The 25,830-nt window shown below is 39.8% G+C and overlaps 1 protein-coding gene across 1 annotated transcript in view; it reads right to left on the bottom strand.

Moving 5' to 3' along the window:
* PRKCI (protein kinase C iota) overlaps positions 1-15,270 on the bottom strand; it is an 82,596-nt gene extending 67,326 nt beyond the window's left edge. Inside the window, exons 1-2 of the mRNA XM_060099118.1 lie at positions 14,920-15,270; positions 665-786 (exon numbers count right to left, since the gene is read on the bottom strand). Coding sequence (XP_059955101.1) covers positions 665-786; positions 14,920-15,023 — 226 coding nt within the window. The 5' untranslated portion in view covers positions 15,024-15,270. The remainder of the gene's footprint in view (positions 1-664; positions 787-14,919) is intronic.
* Positions 15,271-25,830: the final 10,560 nt, after the last annotated feature.

The following is a 25,830-nucleotide window of genomic DNA, read 5'->3' as shown; positions in this document are numbered from 1 at the left end:
CCATAATTCAAAGAGTCATGTACCACAATGTTCATTGCAGCACTGTTTACAATAGCCAGGACATGGAAGCAACCTAAATGCCCATCGACAGACGAATGGATAAAGAAGATGTGGTACATATATACAATGGAATATTACTCAGCCATAAAACGGAATGAAATTGGGTCATTTGTAGAGATGTGGATGGACCTAGAGACTGTCATACAGAGTGAAGTAAGTCAGAAAGAGAAAAACAAATATCGTATATTAACGCATATATGTGGAATCTAGAAAAATGGTACAGATGAACTGGTTTGCAGGGCAGAAATAGAGACACAGATGTATAGAACAAACGTATGGACACCAAGGGGGAAAGCGGGTGTGGAGGGGGATGAAATGGGGGACTGGGATTGACATATAAACACTAACATGTATAAAATAGATAACTAATAAAAAAATATCAAATAGAAGGAGAGCAAAAAGAAAAGTACACAGTCTGCTTCCCTTAAGCGCTACTGATATACTTTGCATTTAAGTTGCTTATGTGCAGTCTTGAGCAATAGATTCTAAAAGCTACAAAATTTTGATTGATTGAAATTAAATATAGTTTTATTGTTAAAAAAAATTACAAAATGGTATCTTAAATCAAATGCTCACACAGGCAGCCGTCTCTTTATTCACTCACCTTCTTCATCTATCCATTTCATGGTGAAAAGCTGTTCAGTGTCGAAAGAACACATGTCTCGAACCTCACTACAAAGGCCCTCAAAGGAGATTGAAGGTTCAAAATGTGTTATCATGATATCCCTGAAAAAGAAAAGGAGTTTTAAGTTAGACAATGACTAAGACTAATAATGCTCTACATATTACTGAATGCCTGACCATTTGATGGACTTCAGTTATTTTGTGTGTGCACCAGCCTGTGTCGCTTCCAGTAAACTATCTCTGTAAAAAATAAAATACCAATATTGAATAATGCTTAAAGATAAAAATAGTGATTTTGTGAGAAACCTTAATTCAATCTCCCCTCCTCATTCAGGAAGCCTACCCTAACTGCTCTAACAGATAGTAGTTCCACTTTTGCTTTAATGTTAGTTATCAGAAGCTCACTCTTTTGTGAGGCATTCCACTCCACAAACAGCTCTATTACTGACAAACTCTGCATTATACTTAACTGAAATCTCTTTCAATCTCTAGTCCCAGATCTCCCCTCCCCCAAAAGTCTACCTTCATCCAAGAGATGGCCCTTCAAAAATTTGACAAAGGTCTGTCATGTCCTCTTCCTCAGCCCTGACTTCCACGGATTAATCACCCAGATTAACAACTCATTTGCCAAAATTCGTTTTAAAATAGGATTCATATTTTAAGGTAGACACCAAAAAAGATGAAGAAATTGACATAAACGTGTTTATTTTTATATTACTGTTGGATAAGTCACAGTACTTAAGTAAAGCCACCTAGCAGCTATTCACAACGAGACTTAAAAACATAACAAAATGTTTTAGAACAGAAGCCTGGGTTTTCCTCCAGGGAGCCATAAGAAGGCTCCCAGTGATCTAATCTCCATGTCGTAGCCAGCCACAGTCATCCTTTCAAAGGTAAGTCAAACAGACCGAATGACTCTTACTTTAACACACATATAGTGACCTCTGTCATAAGGGTTTTACAAAATTAATGTAGTTCATGTCTTTCCTTTGTTTTAAACTCTCCAAATGGCTTTCCCCAAAGTAAATGGAAATCCAAAGTCTTTAGCAGGGTCTACAAGGCCCTGTGTGAATGGCCCTAGCTGCCCCTCTGACCTACCTCTTCTATCACTGGACAGATAAACCAATGTTTATAGTCTACCATCTACCCCAGCTAGAATGTAAACTTGATTAAAGTAGGAATTTTGTTCATTATATTCCTAGTGGCCAACGCGGTGTCTAGCACAGAATGGGTATTCAATAAATATTTGTTGAAGAAAGGAAGGAAATGACACTGTGTTAGGGACTGTGCAAGCACACGTGTAGCTGGAACGTAGAACAGAGTAAGAAATAAGGTATTAAAAATTTTAGACATGTGCAAAAAATTTAAAACTGCAGTCTTTAGGGGCTTTAAGCAGAAAGCCACACATAGAAACTGAATGGCCTTTTCTGGATAATCATTCTCTTTCTAAGCATCTCATGGTTTTCTGCCCCTGCCTCTTGGAACCCTCTTGCCTTAGCTTTCATAACAGTCTGCTTCCCTGGCTCCCTTTCTACTATTCTGAACACTTATTAAGTCTCCTCTATCTCCAATCACAAGACATTCTTCACAACCTCTCTCATATTCATTGTCTCTCTCTTTCTGAAACCTAATTCACATTCAATGTTTTAACTATTATCTCTATGTAAGGGTCTCCTAAATCTGTAATTCCAACTCTCTCTGTGGTATTTAAGACTCTTGATAAGCTTGTTCCAATTTCTATTCTCAATGTGATCGCACCATTCCCGACACAAACTCTTTATTACGGACACCTGTTTACTCAAACCACCACACATAAGACCTTGATGATCCAAGTTTTAATCCTGACCTGTCCTCAGTTTAAGGAGGGAGGTGGGGATCTTTCTTTAACATCAACCTTCTTTCTTCAACATCAACTTTTTTCTTCAATATCAACTTCCATTAAAACTTTTTCAACCACATAAGCCTGATGGTCTATACTTCTAAACCTGTCCAACATGTATCTTATGTTCCAATTTTTGTTATTCAACTAATTATATACACACATCCTTAGCTAGATTATAAACAGCTGGAAGATAAAAATTCTTGCTTTTTAATATATTCACATAACTATTTACATAATAGGGACTCAAATATTTCTTAACTGAATGTAGAAGTAGTATTTTCCAGGAGAAATCCAACTTCTAAAAAGTGCACTCCTGACAAGGAAATATCACTGTTTATGTTTCCTTAGCCTATAAACATGTACAGAATATTTAGCATGTTTCAGGTGTTTGAACAAACATCTTATATGATCTTCATAATAACTGTCAAACTAGACCTACTAATCCTGTTTTACAGATTTAAAAAGCTTAGCACAGGGGAATATTTGCCAGAGTCTCACAGTTAGGAAACAGAATGCGAATTCAAATCCACATCTCCTAATGACGCTCGTGGTGGATGCTGTGATCTGACCTGCCTGCTCTCCACCCCACCTCCAGAATCCCCCATTAGCAATGGAGCATTTGCCATCCCAGCTACCGGGAGTGCTACCAGTAGACATCCCCAGTCTTCAGCCTCCTTCAGAGATGTGACTGCTCGCCTATAGTCAAATTCCCTTCCTGGTCAGCCCACAACCAACAGCCAATTCAATATGGGGGTATAAAGGTCCCAGCCGTGACTCAGGAAAGCTCTGAAGTGTCAACTCATCTTCAGAACTCCCTGGAGGGTCAACTAAGACTTCTGTAGGGACTTCAGGGCATCTTGATTTTTTCCTACCTAAGCTTGCTTCTCCCCTTCTCTTCCATAGCTGTCAACCCCAAAAGCACTCCTGAAAAACCACCTGCATGCTAATCTGCAACACCACCTCCCACAGCAGCATCCACCCAACGCACAGCTATCATTAGATGTTATTTTGTGACAAAAGCATAATGTATAGTCAGTCAATTTCACTTTTAAGAGTTTGGCTAGGGACTTCCCTGGTGGTGCAGTGGATAAGAATCCACCTACCAATGCAGGGGACACGGGTTCGATCCTTGGTCTGGGAAGATCCTACGTGCCACGGAGCAACTGAGCCCATGCGCCACAACTACTGAGCCTGTGAGCCACAACTACTGAAGCCCATGTGCCTAGAACCCAGGCTCCGCAACAAGAGAAGCCACCACAACAAAGGGTAGCCCCTGCTCGCCACAACTAGAGAAAGCCCGTGCACAGCAACGAAGGCCCAATGCAGCCAAAAAATAATAATAAATGAATTAATTTAAAAAAAAAAGAGTTTGGCTAATAAAAACTGTCACCCTTGTTTCCGAGATTAAATGAGTCTACTTTAGTGTATGAAGCTAGTTAATTTTTTTTTATTCTTCAGAGAAAATACGTTGCCAGCATATATAAATTATACATATTTTACAGTCTGTCTCCCCCAGCTAAACATAAAATCCATGAGAGCAGGCATTTTGTTTTGCTCACTGCTGCATCACCAATATCTGAAGCAGCGTCTGGAGGAATGACATATACGAGGCAGCCACAGTATAATGGTTAAGACCATGAGAGCTAAAGCCAGTATGCTTGGGTCTGAATCCCAGTTCTATCACTTACCAGCTGTATAACCTTAGGTGAGTTATTTAACTTCTCTGTTGGTTCAATTTCCTCATCTATAAAATGAGAATAATATTATCTCCTATGATAGTTTAAGGATTTAATGGATTACGTGAATTCATGTTTAAAATACTTATAATAGTACCTAGCATATAGCATACTCTAAATGTGTTCAATAAATTTTAAAACATTATGTATTCATGTAACACTTTAAATAGAAGCAGACCCTTATTAGATAAAAATAATCCAACCTTCTAAAAACTACACAGAAAAACAAAACAAAACAAAAACAGATGCTTCTGGTTTAATATGGTGGAGAGAACAAACATCTATAAGCTTTCATCCTAAGGGCCCAATGAAATGACAGAAAACTGAAATGACAAGTTTATCAAAGTCTTAGAACATGAAAAAGGCAGCAGCAGCAGACCAAAAAGTATGAGAAAATCCTAGATGATTGAAAACAGATGGGATAATTTATGGAGAAAATATACCAGCCTCCAAAACTAAAGTTAACAGGAACCCTTAAAAGAAGTTTTATTGACACAAGATTACTTTTCCTTCTCTAAGCATCTAAGCACACTTCTTGGCTTTTCAAGTGCATCACACTTCCATGAGAATTCATTATAAATGCTTTTTAAAATTACTTTAAAAAATAGGAGTTAAAGAACAGAATAATGTTATAAACCTTTACAATATAAAAATTACCAAGAAAAATCAAGATGTAGAGAAAGCAAAAGGAAGTGTAAATTCAAAAATGTCTCTTTCTTAGTGGAGAGTCAATATATTTAAAACTAATAATTAAATGTAAAAGCAGGGAACAAGAAAAAAACAAATAACTTAAAACTTAAAAATAGTCAAAGGACTTGAACAGACACTTCTCCAAAGAGGATATACAAATGGCCAACAAGCTTAGGAAAAAGATGTTCAGGGAGACGCAAGAGGGAAGAGATATGGGGATATATGTATATGTATATGTATAACTGATTCACTTTGTTGTAAAGCAGAAACTAACACACCACTGTAAAGCAATTATACTCCAATAAAGATGTTAAAAAAAAGATGTTCATCATCACTAATTATTAGAGAAATGTAAATCAAAACTATAATGATACAGCAGAAATTAACACAACATTGTAAATGAACTATACACCAATAAAAAAAAAACATAATGAAATGTCACCTTACATCCATTAGGATGGCTACTATGAAAAAAACAGAACAAGTATAATCAAAGATGTGGAGAAATTAGCACCTTGTGCTCTGTTGGTGGGAATGTAAAATGGTGCAGCAGCTATAGAAAACAGTATGGATGCTCCTCAAAAAATTAAAAATAGTATTTCCATATGATCCAGCAATTCCACTTCTGGGTACATATATCCAAAAGAACTGAAAGCAGGGAATCCAAAAGATATTTGTACATCCACATTCATAGCAGCATTATTGACAATAGCCAAAAGGTGGAGGCAACCCAAGTGTCCACTGACAGATGAATACATAAACTAAATGTGATATATAAATACAAAGAAATATTACTCAGCATTAAAAAGAAAGGAAATTCTGACACATGCTACAATATGAATGAAGCTTGAAGAATGTTATGTTAAATGAAATAAGCCAGCCACAAAAAGACAAATACTGTATGACTCCATTTATATGAAGTATCTAGAGTAGTCAAATTCACAGAAACAGAAAACAGAATAGTAGTTGCCAGGGGTTGGAGGTTGGAGGAGAATGGGAGAGTTGTTAGTATGTAGTTTCAGCTTTGCAAAATGAAAAAGTTCTGGAGATTGGTTACATAATAATGTGAATATAGTTAACACCGCTCAACTGTACACTTAAAAATGGTTATGGGCTTCCCTGGTGGCGCAGTGGTTGAGAGTACGCCTGCCGATGCAGGGGACACAGGTTTGTGCCCCGGTCCGGGAAGATCCCACATGCCGCGGAGCGGCTGGGCCCATGAGCCATGGCTGTTGAGCCTGCGCGTCCAGAGCCTGTGCTCTGCAATGGGAGAGGCCACAACAGTGAGCGGCCCGCGTACCTCAAAAAAAAAAAAAAAAAAAAAGGTTAAGATGGTTAACTTAAAGATGGTTAAGATGGTTAAATTAAAAATTTTTTTACCACAATTATAAATAAAAAAGAAAAGTGGGAGGAGGTATATTATTTAAGTTATAAATGTAGCCACAAGAAAAACTAAAAATAGTCAGGAGAGGAGGCAATGAAGAAGTGCTAAATTCCTCATCTTCCATACTGATTAACCGATGTAATAAAAGAAAGCAGAATTTTAATAGTAGTGAACTCTAGGTTGTGGAACAGGGGATTAAGGAGAGACTAGAGATGGAAAGAAGATGTACTTTATATTGGGTTGGCCAAAAAGTTCGTTTGAGTTTTTAAGATGTTAGGGAAAAACCTGAACGAACTTTTTGGCCAAACCAATACTTAGACCTTTCTGAATGGCATGGAATACTATTAATTTTTCTACCATGTAAAGGTATGATTTTATGATAATTATAAATAAGATATAAAACAAATTTTAAATGACTGTTATAAATAAATAAAATTGTTTTATTTTTTTTTAAAGATTTTTTTTGATGTGGATCATTTTTAAAGTCTTTGTTGAATTTGCTACAATATTGCTTCTGGTTTCTTTTTTTTTTTAATTTATTTTTGGCCGTGTTGGGTCTTCGATGCTGGGGGCAGGCTATCGCTAGTTGCAGCAAGTGGGGGCTACTCTTCGTTGCGGTGTGTGGGCTTCTCATTGACGTGGCTTCTCTTGTTGTGGACCACGGGCTCTAGGCATACGGGCTTCAGTAGTTGTGGCACACGGGCTCAGTAGTTGTGGCTCACGGGCTCTAGAGCGCAGGCTCAGTAGTTGTGGCGCACAGGCTTAGTTGCTCCGCAGCATGTGGGATCTTCCTGGACCAGAGCTCGAACCCGTGTCCCCTGCATTGGCAGGCAGATTCTTAACCACTGCACCACCAGGGAAGTCCTTGCTTCTGTTTTATGTTTTGTTTTTTTGGCCGCAAGGCATGGGGGATCTTAGCTCCCTGACCAGGGATCAAACCCACACCCCCTGCAATGGAAGGCAAAGTCTTAACCACTGGACCGCCAGGGAAGTCCCTATTTTAATTATTTTTAAAATTTATATTTTAAAATAATAAGAAAATAGTTCCTTCTTCTAGTGACATTAAAAGGGAACCTGCTGGGGCTTCCCTGGTGGCGCAGTGGTTGAGAATCTGCCTGCCAATGCAGGGGACACGGGTTTGAGCCCTGGTCTGGGAGGATCCCACATGCCGCAGAGCAACTGGGCCTGTGAGCCACAACTACTGAGCCTGCACGTCTGGAGTCTGTGCTCCGCAACAAGAGAGGCCGCGACAGTGAGAGGCCTGCGCACCGCGATGAAGAGTGGCCCCTGCTTGCCACAACTAGAGAAAGCCCTAGCACAGAAACGAAGACCCAGCACAGCCAAAAATAAATAAATAAATAAATAAATTTTTTTAAAAAGGGAACCTGCTTACCTTAAAGCAATTTTTCTTTCAAAATATCCTCAAGGTTACTAGTATGAGGGGGTGAGGATTGAGAGAGTATATTTTAGAATTAAATCAGAAGAGAAGAAAAGGCTCCCACTGAATTTCCCTGGCAAAGAACAAGCGTGACATTATCTTTTCTGAATGCAAGGAGAAAAAATTAGTATGATCAGATGTCATCAAAATAAGACTTCCTTATTAAGGTCCACACGTAGTTAAAATGAACACATACGTAAGCACATCTGCAAACAATAGGGAATTTTCAGAAACCTTATTTTTCAAGAGCTGTAAAATATTTATCAGAAAATACAAATATTTTTAAAACATCTGTGTAATCATTTAAATATCATAAGTACATACATCCTAAAGGGACTCAATGACGGAGTCATGATTTATCAACTGCCACTCCTTAAGTTCCAGGAACTGAAACATTTAAGGGAGTTTCTTATAAATAACTCTCCAAGTAATTGGAAAGCACCATGTTCATATACCCCACAATCACCAAATCCTTATTATAGTACCAAAGCTAAAAATAAGCTGCAAAATAAAGATATTACTTCTAAAGGTACAAAACAAATCATGCATGGAAGATTCTTTTTTTTTCCTGGTTTTAACTTCAGTGTTGGCATAAATTAGCTTACCACTGGTCTTCAACAGAATACAGTCTGCTTCACCACAAAGATGCCCAAAATGGCAAATTCAGATATAGTTTTAGCTGAATTTTTTTTAAAAAAGGAAAAAAAAAAGCATTTTTAACTTTGCTTCAGCAGTCAAACAGTTTTAAGCATTCATTATGTTCTTATGTTCTAAAATATAGAATCTAAAGTTTTTCCTTAGGACTAATTGCTTTTAAAAATAAACCTGAAAAAGAACCATATTCAGTCCTTCTGCTTTCTCAACATAAGCTTCTCTCCTAAATTAAATATAGTACAATCAGAAAAAAAAAAGTTTTGGAGGCAGGATTATCCATGGATGGTAAAACCACTGGGTCAAAGGTTTTAGGGAAATATTCATACAATCTCAAAGTATCCCTCCTCAAATTAATTGTTAATTATAAGAAAACCATAATGAAACTTCCATTTTTAAAAATCAAGAGATAGAAAACTGACTTGAAAAGAATAACTGTGAAATATGAATTTGACAATAACGAAAAAAAGTAATCTTAAAAAGCCCCATCAATACAGTAAAAGGGTAAAGGGAAATTTCTCTGAAGGGTAAGACTCAGCTTTGTATTATGCTTTACTAAGCCTCGAAGTTATCATCCATAAAATGGAGATAATGATATCTGCCTCTCAATATTGTTAAAAAAAAGTTAGCATTTTTTGCCAATTGTATTTGCAAAAATTTTAAAGACCAATAACATGCAATGGGAGCATAAGGAAAATGCTTCATTTATACACTTGCTGGGAATGTCAATGGATACGTTTTTGGAAGATAATAGCAAGTTTTAAAGCAGGCATATCTTTGACCATGCTTGCAAGAATACGTATTAACTATAAGGATGTTCCTTCAACATGATTTGACAGTGATTTAATGAAAGTTCATCAATCAGAAAAAGAGATTAAATGAATTATGGTATAACAATACTATGGAACACTATGTACCAATTATAATGAAAGAGGTGGATTGCTCTATCTGTATGTATCTACCTATTTATCTGTCTATCATGACATGGAAAAACGACCATGAATGAAAAAACTCAAGTTAAAGAAACATGTATAGAAATATGAACCCATTTATTGGAACAATAAAAGGGTGTGTCTGTGTGTATACACACACCTACACTTACAGATACATTGATATGATGTAGAATATCCCCAACTGTTAACAATGGCTATCCCTACGAAGAGGGGGCAAGAGGCTACTTTATATATCTCTGTATTTGTAAAATTTAGCTTTAGTGCCTTGTCTTTGTGATCTGTATTTGGCCATTGGAGGCATTTTTGTTCCTATCATCATTCGCAGCCATGCTCCTACATAGGTTAGCTGTCATGCAGAGTGCTGGGGACACAGAGCAGGCACACAAAAAACAGTTGGTCAGTTAATTCTAGACATTTCCGCCTGGATGCTCCCAAAGCACCCTGAGTTCAAAATTTGAGTACTTGTTCCAGGTAATTAATTACCCTCTCTAATAAATCTCTTTCTTTTCTATTCCCTAGTCTCTCCAAATGAGAAATCCATGCCGGACTCAGACCCTCTCTCTTCTCCACAGGCAATCATTCTCTAATTCATATTGACTCTACCCCCTAAAATCACCATTGAATCCATATGCTCTTTTCCAGCTCCTCAGAATCTCTCACTTGGACTACTTCCAAAGCCTCCAGATTAGTCTCATCCATTGCTAATTCGTCTACTATACTGGTTCCAAGAATAATCTTTCTAAACTAAAAATCTAAATTGTGCATCCCTCTTACTTAAAACCTTCACCAACGAGAAAAAGTCTGAAGCCCAAAGTATGATATTTGAGAGTCTTCATGACCTAGTGCTTGTGAACCTTCTTATTAGCTCACTTCTCATAGGTGCCCACTTCACACTTTATGTCCTAATGAGGAATGACTATGGGACTTAACGACTAAACTGATCTTAATTCTCCAAACGTATCATGCAGCTGTGCAATGCCTGGAATGACCTCCCACCCAACATCATAATCCACCAGGCAAACCTACTTATCCTTTAAAAGCATCAAACAACATTTCATCCTCTTGGAGGGCTTCCCTCACCCCAAACTTCTCCCCAATAGCCATCCTAGCACGTACTTTACACACACACACACACACACACAGACACGCACACACACATCCCTTTATTAACTTTTTAAAGTCTTTCCTCCCACAAGTCTCTTGGTTCCTCAAGGACAGAGCCTTGTATTATCGACTCTACATCCTCTGTGCCCACCCCAGTACCATGTGCCTGGCTTATAGTAGTTGTTCAACAATATTTATTAAACTGAGTTTAAACACATTTTGGTAAAATGTGAAATCCTAAACAAGACTGGAATGTTTAAAATCGTGTTTTAATTAGGCTCATTTCAACCATAAAAGAAACAAACACTCAAGTTACTTTAATAAGAGGTTTGGGAGCTGTATTAGAAAGCTACCCAGGAAATTTTTTTCTGTAGAGAGCTGCTTTTTTCTCCTCTGTTTCCTCAGCCCTTCAGTTTGCACATGGGTGATCCTGGCCTCACCAGCCTCTCCCAAAGCTCTTCAGCTACAGTCCTCACTGCTAACAAGCAATTTATCTCTACATTATCTAATCCAAATTTCTGAGAGGGTTGTTTTGGTTTTGGCACCAGGCCACCATGTCCCTTCTTTCTCTCTGGTGAAGCTACGGATCTGCTGCCTTATGGTTAGGTGACATGTCAGAAGCTCCATGACCAATGACTCACATTCCCCCAACTTTCAACTTAATATATCATTTTTATTTCCTTAGAACCATTGCTAAAGTATATCACTCAAATTATTTTGCAATACTTTTAAAAACAAGTCTTGCCAAGACTTGTTCACAGTGAGAAAAATCCTGCATACTTCACTGAACCAGCTATACTTTCCAAATATGCAAGGAGTTCATTGTTTTTATTTGTAGATGTTCACAGAAAGAATCCTCTGGATTCATAACTGCTCAACAGCACTGGTTTAAAAAGCTTTTTTACAAGCTTTTTGCAAAATTTCTCTTACATTTATAACGTAAAGAAATGAGTAATCCAGACATTTCCTTGTTAAATTTTACCCTGTAATATCAAGTAACTTTATAGAACGATAGCACACACAATGGCAATCTACCACTAACCCACAAAACCTGTTTCTCCTCCTCCAAACTAACACCACAAGGTAATGATTGAAGGAAGGCGGGCCACTCGTTGACAAGCTCCTGTGGTGAGGAAAGAGGAGTACAGGCCAGGAGACAGGCACTCTTAGGTGGCCTCCAGTAAAATCAGATTCTCAGTGCTAATAATCTCCTGAATAAAAATTAGAAAAAGGCTAATTAAATATCTGCTATATCTAGGGAGACATCCCAGTTGCACTAAGAACAAATTAAACAGCATGAGAACACTAAACACATCATTGAAAGGAGACGGCAATTCCTTCACTAAAATATTCTGGCTATTCTGGGATTTCAATATTCACTGGAAAGAAATATTGTTAGCAGGAGATGGGGGAAAATTGATAATGGCCGTCAGATGATCTGAAGGAAAAGAAACTTTTTCAAATGCACATTGTCCTTACATTTCTTGATGGTAAGGGAAGAATTTTCTACTTTAAAATCAGGCAGGTGTTCTACTTAGCCAATCTGTTTATTAACTATCCTCACTGGTGACTCATTTTAGTTTCATTTGTAGTAATGGGCAGCTGACTATGTAATATAACCATCAGTTTAGACTATTGTTAATAAACATATAATCTTAACCGATGTAATTTCAGAGGACAGAAATTGGTACAATTTAGAGTGCTGATGTTGTCTTTAAATGAGGCTTGGAATGAAGGCACTATTAGAAAGTTTTCATTGAATAGAAGCACTAAAAGGCAAGGGGTTGATTCATTACTTAGCAAAATTCATAGGTTTTTAAAAACAAGCCAAGAAAATGTTAACTTGAATGTCTTGGAGACGTTTTAGTCAAGCAGTAAAAGGGTTATAAGTCCTTATGCTCTTTTATTTATTTATTTTTAATTAATTTATTTTTTAAAAGGAACTTTTAATTTATTTTATTTATTTATGTTTGGCTGCATTGGGTCTTCGTTGCTGCGCACGGGCTTTCTCTAGCTGCCACGAGCAGGGGCTACTCTTCGTTGTGGTGCGCGGGCTTCTCATTGTAGTGGCTTCTCTTGCTGTGGAGCACAGGCTCTAGGCGTGCGGGCTTCAGTAGTTGTGGCATGCAGGCTCAGTAGTTGTGGCACGCGGGCTCAGCAGTTGTGGCTCGCAGGCTCTAGAGCGCAGACTCAGTAGTTGTGGTGCACGGGCTTAGTTGCTCCGCGGCATGTGGGATCTTCCCGGACCAGGGCTGGAACCCGTGTCCCCTGCATTGGCAGGCGGATTCTTAACCACTGCGCCGCCAGGGAAGCCGTCCTTATCCTCTTTAAAAAAAAAAATAATTGGAGCAATAAACCAAGAAAATATTATATGATACCTACATTCTAAAGACTTTGATTTCTTTCCAAAGGAGAAGCTTACAATGATTTTAATTTACTAACTAGGCCTATTTACAGTTGTCAAACTAATAAAAATAGGAAAAAAGGAAGAAGCACTAGTTTCTTCGTGTTTCATAGTTGGAATCATTGGAAACTACCTAAATTTAGTAAGTCAAAAATTTATATTATTTAAAGTCAGAAAGGTAAACCGGAGAACTAAAAATTATACTGTAACAATCAAAACTTGAGAGGCATCAGGGAGTGAGGAAGCAAAATGTAGTGTGCATCCAATTCCGCATCTTTCAGAGGAAGGAATCAATAGATACCATGTAAAGTTGATAAATCACCAAACGGAAGTATAAGTTTTAAAGTAATAAAGGCAACCTCCAGAAGAACAAGAAATAAACTATCAATAGTAATTACCTCTGAAGGTTGGGAGGACTGAATGGGGAACACTTTATTTTATACTTCTGAACAGTTTGCACTTTCCTACCATGTGCGTCTATTTATTTTTAATCTAGTTTTTTAAACTGTCAATAATCAGACACTATTTAAAAAAAAGAAACTGTACTATATTTCATTCTCTGCACCTAACAACTCACAGACCGTCAACTATAAAGTGGAACACATTCTAAAGTGAAATATCTCATCTGTCAAATCAAAGGTAAGGTAAAGGAAGCAAAGCTTTTTTTCTCCACAGTGCAAAGTGCATAGCTATTGTTTGAAAAACAAGACTTCCCTGATCAATTTAAGCAAAAACATTGTTATTGTCCAAAATAACTCCTCTAAACTACTCCTGAATACAGTCAAGCTAATGAACAGAGAGAGGTCAGAGGCTTCATTGCAGCAAACAAACTAGGAAGTCCTTACATCAAATCAGTAAGACATTTAGGGGCTTATATTTTCTTTGAAATGAAAACAAGAGAGGCATTTTGAAAGTTCACTATCTTCACTGATCCTCTAAGGAATGTAAAAGTATGTACTGCACTTTCAAACCTCCTAGTGCTTGAGTTTTTTAAAGCAATTTACTTCTGCTTGAACAAGCAGTAAGACAGGCCACGGGGTTGGGTGTTCTGTTAACCCTTAGTTTCAAACCTTTATGCTCACACTAACAGTTCAACTTTCTAATGCTCCCAAATATACTTATCTCAAAGAAATTTCAAACCACAGTCATACTACGGAATATGATTTAATACACTGATTTTAGGACTGGATTATTTCTGGTAACCACAATAGTTATAACTTAGGTAATAATATGAGTAAAGATCACAGATTTTAAAACTGTGCCTGTGCTCATCCTCTTCTCTTCTTGCAATATCTCACCCTATTGGACAGTCCTTGAAGCAACACTGACAAAGAAGCGTCCACAAGTTTTAATTTACACATATACAACCTAATCTTGGCGAGACATAAGTACCTAATGCATATCCCTGAAAACGTATCAACTTTACTCAAATAATAACTCCTATGTCTAATATACTGGCAGCCTGATCACAGTCCAGATACACGTCACGAACTCTTATATGTGATAAAGACAAACCTGACTTAGAGAACCAGAGGCTTTAGGCCTGCTGGTAATCAAAAGGGTCAACAAACAAGCAATCCTGTCTTTTACCCATGGTAAACTTAGCTAACTAAGGCATCACTCAGAATCAACTCTCAACCCCCAATACATCCAGACTTAAAGACGTAAAGCTCTTGTAAATCTCTTGGTAGGCGAGTCTCTCGGACCCACCAGGTGGACCTACTTACTCCAAGGGTCCTCCCTCGGACCCTGCTCAGGACCCTCGGCCGCGCGATTCCAGGGCGCCCTGCGCCACACCTTGGGGGTGCCGCAATCCAGTGCCCCGTGCTCCTCCGCCGACCACTCGGTCACCCATCCCGAGTCCCCCGACTTGCCCGCCCAGCCCATCCCTTCCACATCTCCAGCCCCACACCCGCCCCCCCCAGGCCAAGTCCAGCTGGCCTCTCCCCTTCCCTCTCACCCACACCCCACACCCCACACCCCACACACTCACCCGCGGTAGTAGGCTTTCACCCGGACCTGGTGAGAATGGTCCCCGCTGCCGCCGCCGCCTGCGATCGGGTGAGACATGGTACTGCTGTCTCTCTGGGTCGGCATCTCCTTCCTCCCCCGCCTCAACGCTGGAGGCCGAGGGTGCGAGGGGCGCACCGGGCGCCGTAGGGGACTCCGAGGCCCGAGTTTCTCCCGGAGCCGCGGCTGCCCGCTCGCCTACCTGTCCTCCACGCCCGCGGCGCGGGCCCAGAGGTCGCCTCGCCGGGGCAGCCGGAACCGCACGGCTCCCCCCACCGCCAGCGGCCGACACTGCCTCTGCTGCCGCCGGGGCCCAGCACGCCTCCCACCTCCGCCCCTCCCACCTCTCTCGCTCCAAAGGCCCACATTCCGGGGGAGGGCGGGTGCAACCATCGATCCAACTCAAGATGCCCGGCTGAACCATTCTTACGGGGGCAAGGAAAAGGGGAGAGAGGAGGGGGGATGCTGAACATCACAAAAAACTTGCCGGCAGGGGCCTTTTGTGGGCTGTAACTGAGAGAATGTGAAGACTGAGGTAACTGTAGTTCTGTAAAAAGCCCCTCCCTACAAGGAAAATGGTGGGGGACAAATTCTGCGGCATCTCACCCCAGTTTCCTGTCTTGGTCGCGTCCGCGGTCAGACGGCTAGGGACTCGGAGTAGATTTGCCGGGCGGGTTTCTGGGACTTGGAGTCCCCATGGGATTCTGGGACTTGAGGTTCTTTACGTGTAGAGCGTCCCGCCTTCTTGCTGACCGTGTCTCCAGCTTGTGCCACGGGAGCCGTCGGCGTGGAAGTCCTGAATCCACCGTGGGCACCTGAGGACACTGGAAATGATTGGGGTTCGTCACAATCTAGACTTTGTTCTCTGGTGAATTCTTCCAATTGCATAAATCATCTCAATCATACAGTACCTTTTCTGGATAGAAGAATTTGGTTACTGCCCAGCATAGCCTCTTTTATGAAAAGAATTAAGTATAATATATGTAACAAATGTAATAATGAATGTAATAAAGGAAGAAACTCAACTGGAAGGTATGATGGTAGATTGACTTTTCTTCCTTCGCCGCCCCCCCCCGCCCCCCCCCCCCCCCCCCATATCTTGGCCCTTGTGGATTGCCACTGCATGGAACAGGTGCACAATGAATATTTAGCCAATCAGTCAACCCATCCAACTATCCATGCATCAGCATTTTTTTTTTTTTTTTTTTTTTCGGTATGCGGGCCTCTCACTGCTGCGGCCTCTCCCATTGCGGAGCACAGGCTCCGGACGCGCAGGCTCCGGACGCGCAGGCTCAGCGGCCATGGCCCACGGGCCCAGCCGCCCCGCGGCATATGGGATCCTCCCAGACCGGGGCACGAACCCGTATCCCCTGCATCGGCAGGCGGACTCTCAACCACTGCGCCACCAGGGAGGCCCCATCAGCATTTTTTAACATCGTTAAAACATTGTTAATATCGACCGTTTTCCATAGTGGCTGTGCCGATTTACATTCCCATCCTAATTTCATTTTTTATTATTCATTGCTAGTGTATAGAAATACTATTGATTTTGTATATATCTTGAATCCTACAAGCTTGCTGAACTCATTAGTTCTAATAGTGTCTCGGTGGATTCCTTAGAATTTCCTGTGTGCAAGATTATGCCATTTTAGAGTACAGATTGATTTACATCTTCCTTTCCAATCTGGATGTCTTTTATTTTTCTTGCCTGATTGCATTAGATAGAACTTATAGTATTATGTTGAATAGAGAGAAGTATGTTAACATTCTTGTATTGTTCTCAGTCTTATGTGGATAGTTTTCAGTCTTTCACCGTTAAATGTGATTATTGCTTTAGTTTTTTTGTAGATGCCCTTTATTGGGTTGAGGAAGTTCCATTCTATTCCTAGTTTGTTGCCTATTTTTATTATGAAGGGTGTTGGGTTTTGTTTAGTGCCTTTTCTGTGTCTATCGAGATTATCATGTTGTTTTGTGCTTTATTCTCTTGGTGTGATATGTTACATTAACTTTTAGATGTAAGCCAGTCTTGCATTCCTGGGAAAAATCCCTCTTGGTTATGACATATAATCGTTTTTATACGTTGCTAAATTCGGTTTGTTAATATTTTGTTGAGGAATTTTGAATCTACACTCATAAGCATAGTTTCCTTTAGTTCTTTAGACATGTTTGTAACAGCTGCTTTGAAGTCTTTGTGTGCTAAGTCCAACATATGGGTCCTCTCAAAGACAGTTTCTGTGTGTATGGGTCCCATTGCCTGTTTCTTTGTATGTCTCATAAGTTTTTTTGTTGCAAACTGTACATTTCCATGGTAGCAACTCTGAAGACCTATCCAGATTGGCTCTAGGTCTGGTTGTGGTTGTCGTTGTTTGCTTGTTTATTTGTGAGTTGGCCAGACTTGGTCAATAGACTCTTGTTTCCTCCGCAGTGTGCAGCCTCTAATGTCTCTCCTCAGAAGGTGCAACTTTGGCATGCACACCGTCACCCTGACTCCTTGTCCCTCCCCTGGGGGATGACAGTGGTTTTAGTCAGGTTCTCTTTGACTGTCTCTTTTCCTCATCTCCCTATCAAGCTTTTGGCTGGTTTGCCTTTATGGATATGGCTCCCAGCTGTTAGCCTCCACTAATTGGCAACTGATTGCTCCAGTGTTTTTGACAGTGCCCTGGGGCATAAAATTGTTCTACAGTCTGATCCAATGGTCCTTTTTTATTTATAATTTTCACCAGTTATGGTGGTTTCATTGGGGAGAGTATACAGGGAGCTCCTCATGTTTCCATTCTGGAAGTGCTCTGACATTAATTTTTAAAGTCAGTGTGATGCAATTAAAATAGATACAGGGGCTTCCCTGGTGGCGCAGTGGTTAAGAATCCGCCTGCCAATGCAGGGGACATGGGTTCGAGCCCTGGTTGGGGAAGATCCCACATGCCGCAGAGCAACTAAGCCCGTGCGCCACAACTACTGAGCATGCACTCTAGAGCCCACGAGCCACAGCTGCTGAGCCCGCGTGCCACAACTACTGAAGCCCACGCGCCTATAGCCCGTGCTCTGCAACAAGAGAAACCACTGCAATGAGAAGCCCGCACACCGCAATGAAGAGTAGTCCCCACTTGCTGCAACTAGAGAAAAGCGTGCGTGCAGCAACAGACCCAACACAGCAAAAAACAAAATAAATAAAATTAAAAAATTAAAAATTAAAATAAATAAAATAGATACAAGACACAGACAGTTAAGCATATAGGATAATCAGGGCACAGAAATTATGTCATTTTTAGTAACAAAATATGAGAAACTATTGAGCCATCTCTTTAATTTAAAGAAACAGGACGCTCTAAAAGGGTTTAAAAGAAACCTGGCATCACATTAATCATATCTTTAGGAAAATCTGGCTTCCTTTCTGTAGATTGAGCTGCTCTAACAAGAAAATGTCTACTCAGAATAGGTAGGCCTTTACATTCAATATTAACTAGCCTCACCAGTGTGTCCTGCTGTACATAGATCAAATATGAAAATTTGTTTTTCATGTTCTTTATGCCATCTAATAAATCCTGCTGCTGGATCTTTGATGCCTGTTTCTCAACTGAGAATCACATGATACAAAATGGGAAGTCAATGGTAAACATTGTGAAAAAGCCTCCCACGGCCCATTTTCTTTCTGTTGTACTTAAAATGGTGCTTACTAGTACCTTCAACTTTGGGTAAGCCTGCCTCCCTTCACCTAGCATTCTTCTGTGGTTTCATTAAGCATTTGATCATGTCACTAAAAAGAGAGAAAAGTGTTTCAACTGCAAGTCCTGATCATTTGGAGGGACTCTGTGACCTGTAGAGATAAATACTGGGCTCTGAGCTAAATTATACTTGCTTTTGGATCACTGTGATGACTTGAATAGCAAAAATATTAATTAATGCTCAAATCCACCAGCTTAAGGGATTTAAAATATTTTTGGCCAACATTCTCTCATTTTGTCATTATCAGAATGCCTGTCCCAATGTGGAGCAAAGAAATAAGCTGCTTGGTGAATGGAATGAGATAATAAATAGTAGACACATGTCCTGTGTAATCATGTGCTAATAGTATTACATTAATTGTTTTACTTAACCTTCAAGAGCAAAAGTTGTGACCCAAACTCCTGATTGGAGTCCTGACAGCTGTTAGTAAGAGTTTAGTTTTTATTCTGTTAATTACCCTTACTGAGCTAGCATAGATAGCAAACGATACCCCCATGACTCCCTTTCCCCCTTCTTTCTCCTGTGCCTTCTCACTGCCCCATTGACACCGCCAGCTTTATCTGGGTACTCCCTTCACTGCAGCCACATACACTCATTTCCATTGCAGTTCCCCAATCTCACTCCCACAGTACATATAATGATGTACAGCAGTTTGAACCTTAATTTATTTTGCCTTTGAAATAAAATGTCTTTGTTTTAATGAACTATCAGTGGAGAGTTCCATTAAGCCAAAGAGACAGCAAAATAAATAAATATAATATAAAACATTTACTTAATGAAAGTCACTGAATAGCCAAAGATGTCTGAGAAACCTCAACATAATTAACTCCTATGGGGTTAGTTGGTGCAGGCATTATGCTCTCCCCTTCTTTTCAAGAAAGTTACAATCCAGATAGGATGTCAGGACATACCAATAAAGAGAAAAAATGCAAAATGGGAAACTGTGCGCCAGTAAGTGACAAAGAATAATTGCAACAGCTCCCGAGTGCTACCTCATCTTCTTTAGGAACCAGAAGAGCCCACCTGTGTCTGGCTTAACTGAAAGGCACAAAGTTGACTAGTAAAATGTCAGGTTGAAAAAGCCTCCATCAAAACACACAAACTTCTTTTCAAAGTATCATTTGTTTAATGATGTTGGCGCACCAAGTATGCTGTCCCTAACAGCAGTCAACCGTTAAACGTAAGCTACCCTCCAATTTGAAGAGGCAAACCTGTTCTTGAGGATGGCGTATCCAATTGAAAATGTAAACCTTATCTAATAAATTCTCTCCACTCCAGCAGCTCACCCACCCCAGCATTGGCCTCCTTCAGTACCCCAGTTCTCGGGGACTTCCCTGGTGTCCAGTGTGTGAGACTCCACGCTCCCGATGCAGGGGGCGCGGTTTCGATCCCTTGTGGGGGAACTACATCCCGCATGCATGCTGCAACTTAGAGTTCACATGCTGCAGCTCGGAAACCCACATGCCGTGCTTCTTAGCCTGCAACTAAGACCCAGCGCAGCCAAGATAAATAAATAAATATTAAAAGAAAATAATAACCTAGTTCTCTCTCACAGCCTCTGGAGTACACTCCTCTCCCACACAAGGTTGTCAACCCGTCTTCACCCCTCCCACAGAGGACTAGCTCATTTTCTCTACCACCTCCACCTACTTCCTACTGGCCTCAAATTTTTTCATATTGAATTTCTGCTGACCTCGAATTAAACCACATCCCGTTTTGGGCCACAGAGAAAGCAAGGGGGAAAAGCAGAGCTTATAGTCTGTAATGATTTTTTGGCTGCTTAATCCCATGTACAATGTCAAGGGGAACAGCACTCCAGAGATAAAGCTGCCTGTTTGTTCACCTGTACGTGCTTATCACCCTGTGATTTAGGCATGAGATATTCTACTGAATTGGTATGGCTTCCCATTCTGGAAACTAACAAATTATAAATCAGCCTATAATTAAATTAATAAGGACTCCAGACACTGAGACTTTTAAAGCAAAGCATTATTAGGTGCCTCAAGAGCAGGAATCTTACCTTCTAAGTTCTTTTTGGCACTTATAAAATTGTTGGTATTTTACAAATATTAAATTATTTAATTTAATATTGAAATAATTTTCTGTTGGTTTATGTCCACTTAAATACTAAAATTAATCTTACTGTCATAGGAAGGAAGCTGACAACACCAAATAAGCAGAACAAGTCTTCATTTTCTGTTTGCTTTGTTAAAGCTGTGACCTGAAAAGTTAGTTCAACTTGCTGAGCAATCTGTTTGCTCAAGTCAAACACAACTCCTAAGAAAGTGACTCTCCTTTTCCCTAAGGTGGACTCTTCCAACTAGAATCACGGGAATGGTTGAATTTACTAGCTGGAAGTTACTTTGTATCATCCAGGTCAGTCTTTTCAAACTTTGATAACCATACAGATTAGGCAGGGATTTTGTTAAAATGCATATTCTGATTTAAAAGGTCTGATGCTGCTGGTCCCCCAATGACAGTTTGAAGAACAAAAAATCTACACCTCATTTTACAAATGAAGTCCAAAGAACTGAAATGACAGTGACTTTATCATTGTTCCAATGTTTTCCATTATTTAGCCTAATTTTAAAATACCATGAATTTGAAACAAGGACTGAGTGATTTCTGGCAGATGAGGAAAAAAGATTAATTTCACAAAATTCTTAGTTTTGATTTGTTTTTTGTTTGTTTTCCATGATCTAACCACCACATGCTAAAATGCTGTGGAGATTCATTGTTAGTAGAGAATCACTTTAATCCACACATAATCTGTTCTTATCATAATCCATTAACAGGCTCACTGTGTTCCCATAGGTACATGGCAGTGTACTGAGTATCATGTCATGATATACTCACTCTTCCATTTAGCCACCTTTTCTATTTTACCTTAGTTAAACAGTTCCAAAGATTCTGGTTATGTTCTGCAGGGCACTGTTCAATATGAGGCTAGATTATTCCATCTCCTTCTTCCACCTCATAACTAGAAAGCAAGCTTCAGATAAGAAGAGAAACAGGATGTCTTTTCTCTACTTTTTTTTTTTGGCCATGCCACAAGCCATGCAGGACCTTAGTTCCACCAACCAAGGATCGAACCCGTGCCCCCTGCAGTGGAAGCATGGGATCTTAACCACTGGACCACCAGGGAAGTCCCTGTTTCTCTACTTTCTGACTCAGTAATTTAAAAACTACAACTCAGAGTTTCCCTGAGAGTTAGTTTAATTTACTGGGTTCTGGGGGGAATTCTGCCAATCTCTTTTATCCTTTTCATAGAATTTTAAAACCTTTAATAGTAATATTAAGAAATATTTAAATATGTACATGTACTAATTATTAGTTCTCTGGTGTCTCCACTCCTCTAGGAAAGCAAGTAGAGGGTCACTAGTAATTGTCCAAAGGAGAGAAGGTGCTTCTCCCTTTGAGCCTGTCACCCTGAGCCTCTAGGGAAAAACAGAATGAAACTTAAGCCTAATAGCTTCTTATTTTAAAAATGAATTCAATAAAAACACAAATAATGTAAAGAAATATCTGTTGCATGTCCACTAGGTACAAAGCCCTATATTTCATACAATAAATGTAAAATGCAACTTTCGCCCCTGAGTCTAGTTGGGGCAGTCTACTTAGGAAGTTCACACATAAACCGGTGATAAATAATTCAAGATTACATAAAAATCCAAAGCACTAGGGCAGTACAAAACAAATTGCTAATTTTGTGGAAGAGCAAGTAAGAGCTATAGAAGTTCAGAGAAAGGAGTGATTATGTCCAGCTAGGGTGGAGAAAAAAATTTTTAATCTCTGATAGCAGTTATCTCAGAAGATAAGAGTGATATGAAACAGAAACAGCTGTCTTTCATCTGGAGAGGACTTTCTCGAGGCCTACTAACTGAAAAAATGCTTTATGGAGGCCTAACTGAAAAAAATCCTTTGTTAAGTTGTAAAGTCATAATGTAATTTCAAAGAGACCTGGGATCTCTGGCAAATTAACATGAGATAGGCCACAGGCTGCTATTTAGCTTTGTCAGGTCTGCTTTTCCTTACTGGAATTGCGACCTCCAAGACCCATTCCAGTGTAGGATTGTAAGATTCTCGGACCCCTTGGAAACTTTTGGTTTGAAAACTTTACGAGACTGTGAGTTCATGTATAAAACTTCCCCAACATCTAGCAAAGTCTATGGTGCTTGGTACGTGTAGGTTGACACTAGGATTCTCAAATCAGCTTTTCATTTATTGAACACGTTTTTTGAGGGTTTATTACATCATAGTCCTATGCTGGACATGCAGGTAGTAATATAAAAAACCTTGCCCTCAAGGAGCTCACACTAGCAGACATGTGTCAATGTAAAGGGCCAAGACAATTCAGTGGGGGAAAAAAATAGGTCTTTTCGGGGGAGGGGGGTAATTTGTTTTAACAAATGATGCTGGAACAATTGAATATCCATATACAGAAGAATGAAGTTGGACTCCTACCTCAACCATTTACAAAAATTAGCTCAAGATGGATCAAAGATTTAAGTATAAGAGCTAAAATTATAAAACTCTTAGAAAAAAACACAGCAGGAAATCTTTGTGACCTTAGATTAGACAATGGATTCTTAGATTGCCACCAAAAGCACAAATAACAAAAGAAAAAGATAAATTGAACTTCATCAAAATTTAAAATGTTGGTATTTCAAAGGACACAATCAAGAAAGAGAAAAGTCTTCCCATAGAATGGGAGAAAACATTTGCAAATCATATGTCTGATAAGGGACTAGTATTCATATATACAAGTAACTCTTACAACTACAAAAGACAAATAACTTAATTTCTCTTTGTGGGCAAAGAATTTGAATAGACATTTCTCCAAAGAAGACATACAAATGGCCATAAAAGCATGAAAAATATTCATTATTAGTCATTAGGGAAATGCAACTCAATCACTTCATACCTACTAGGTTGACTATAATCAAAAGACGGATGATAACAAGTGTTGGCAAGGGTGTGCAGAAATTGGAACCCTCATACACTGCAGGTGGGAATGTGAAGAAGTGCAGCTACTTTGGAAAACAGTTTGACAGTTTCTCAAGATGTTAAATATTGAGTTACCATATGACTCAGCAATTCCTTTCCTAGTTATATAACCAAGAGAATTAGAAACATATGTCTGAACAAAAAGCAGTACACAAATGTTCATGTAAGCATTATTCACAGTAACTAAAAAGTGAAATCAAACCAAATGTCCATTAATTGAAGAATGGATAAACAAAATGTGGTATATCCCTAAAATGAAATAGTATTCATCTGAAAAAAGGAATGAAGTCCCGAAACACATGACAATGTGGATAAACCTTGAAAACATTAAGCTAAGCAAAAGAAGCCAGACACAAAAGGCTACATATTGTATAGTTCCATTCATATTAAATGTCCATAATAGACAAATCTATAGAGACAGAAAGCAGATTAGTGGTTGCCAGAGGTTTCAGGAAAGGGGGAATGGGGAGTAATTGCTTAAAGGTCTTGGAGTTTCTTCTGGGGTGATGAAAATATTCTGGAATTAGATAATAGTGATGGTTACATGACATTGTGAATATACACTGAGTTATATGCTTTAAACAGATGAATTTTATGTGAATTATATCTCAATTAAAAGTAAATACGTGGGGCTTCCCTGGTGGTGCAGTGGTTGAGAGTCCCCTGCCAATGCAGGGGACACGGGTTTGTGCCCCGGTCCGGGAAGATCCCACATGCCACGGAGCGGCTAGGCCTGTGAGCTGTGGCCGCTGAGCCTGCGTGTCCGGAGCCTGTGCTCCGCAACGGGAGAGGCCACAACAGTGAGAGGCCCGCGTACAGCAAAAAAAAAAAAAAAAAAAAAAAGTAAATACATGGTAAGTATTATTAGAGGAGTATAAACAGAGTACTATGAGAGCGCTAACTCCATCTGGGTGAGGCTGTGAAGCCCAAAGGATGAAAAGGTTGAGCAGAACCTGAAGAATAATGCCAGATGACAATACTGGGTGGAGAGGGTCAGCATATGGAAGAGGCCAGAGCATGTATTTTGCAGGTGGACTTTGGTTCCAAACCTAATCCTGCCACTTACTAGCAGTATGACCTTGGACAGGTTACTTAATCCCACTAAAATAAGCACCCTCATCAGCAAAATGGAGGATAATGATACCTGCTTCATGGGTTTGCTGTGCAAATTAGACAGGATACTGTACGTAGAGTACTCAGTAAGGACAGTTGGCCCTCCATATCCTCGGGCTCCGCATCCACAGATTCAACCAACTGTAGATCGAAAATATTAAAAAAAAAAAATTTCAGAAAGTTTCAAAAAGCAAATTTGAATTTGCCATGCTCTGGCAACTATTTCATAGCATTTACACTGTATTTACAAATATTTACATAGCATTTACATTGCATTAGGTATTATAAGTAATCTGGAGATGATTTAAAGTATACAGAAGAATGCGCATAGGTTATATGGAAATACTACGCCATTTTTTAGAAAAGAAGTGAGAACCCATGGATTTTGGTATCCGAGGGCGTCCTGGAACCAATTCACGGTGGATACCGAGCGACAACTGTATTTAAAGAGTGTAGCCTTCTCTTTCTCCTCTCAGTCTCCCCTTATTGCTATTTTAGGTGAGTTAAAGTTGGGTGTAAAGGCAGGGCAGTGAAAAGGCCTAGTTTTTGTCTGCCTGATGAGAAATTTAATGAGGCTTAAGTATAAAGGCAATTGGAAGCAGAGGAAGAAGGTGTTTTAGAGTCAGAAAATAAAGACTCTATAAGCCACAGAAGGAGCTTTGGATTTAGTCCTAAATCACCTGAAATTTTAGGGAGAAGAGGAATGTAAAAACATTGGTTCTTTAGATGAGAGCAGAGGGAAGAATGGCCCAGAAGAGACAAAAATTCTAGGACCTTGGGCTTCCCTGGTGGCGCAGTGGTTGAGAGTCCGCCTGCCGATGCAGGGGACACGGGTTCGTGCCCCGGTTCGGGAAGATCCCACATGCCGCAGAGCGGCTGGGCCCGTGAGCCATGGCTGCTGAGCCTGCGCGTCCGGAGCCTGTGCTCTGCAACGGGAGAGGCCACAACAGTGAGAGGCCCACGTACCGCAAAAAAAAAAAAAAAAAAAAAAAAATTCTAGGACCTCAGGAGAGGACACAGATTCCTAACTTCATTAAGTAAAACCAATGCC

Source organism: Mesoplodon densirostris, chromosome 5 (assembly GCF_025265405.1).
Source record: "Mesoplodon densirostris isolate mMesDen1 chromosome 5, mMesDen1 primary haplotype, whole genome shotgun sequence".
Lineage (NCBI taxonomy): Eukaryota > Metazoa > Chordata > Mammalia > Artiodactyla > Ziphiidae > Mesoplodon > Mesoplodon densirostris.
The sequence above is the reverse complement of the archived record's forward strand: the minus strand, read 5'-3'. Positions and strand labels throughout refer to the sequence as shown.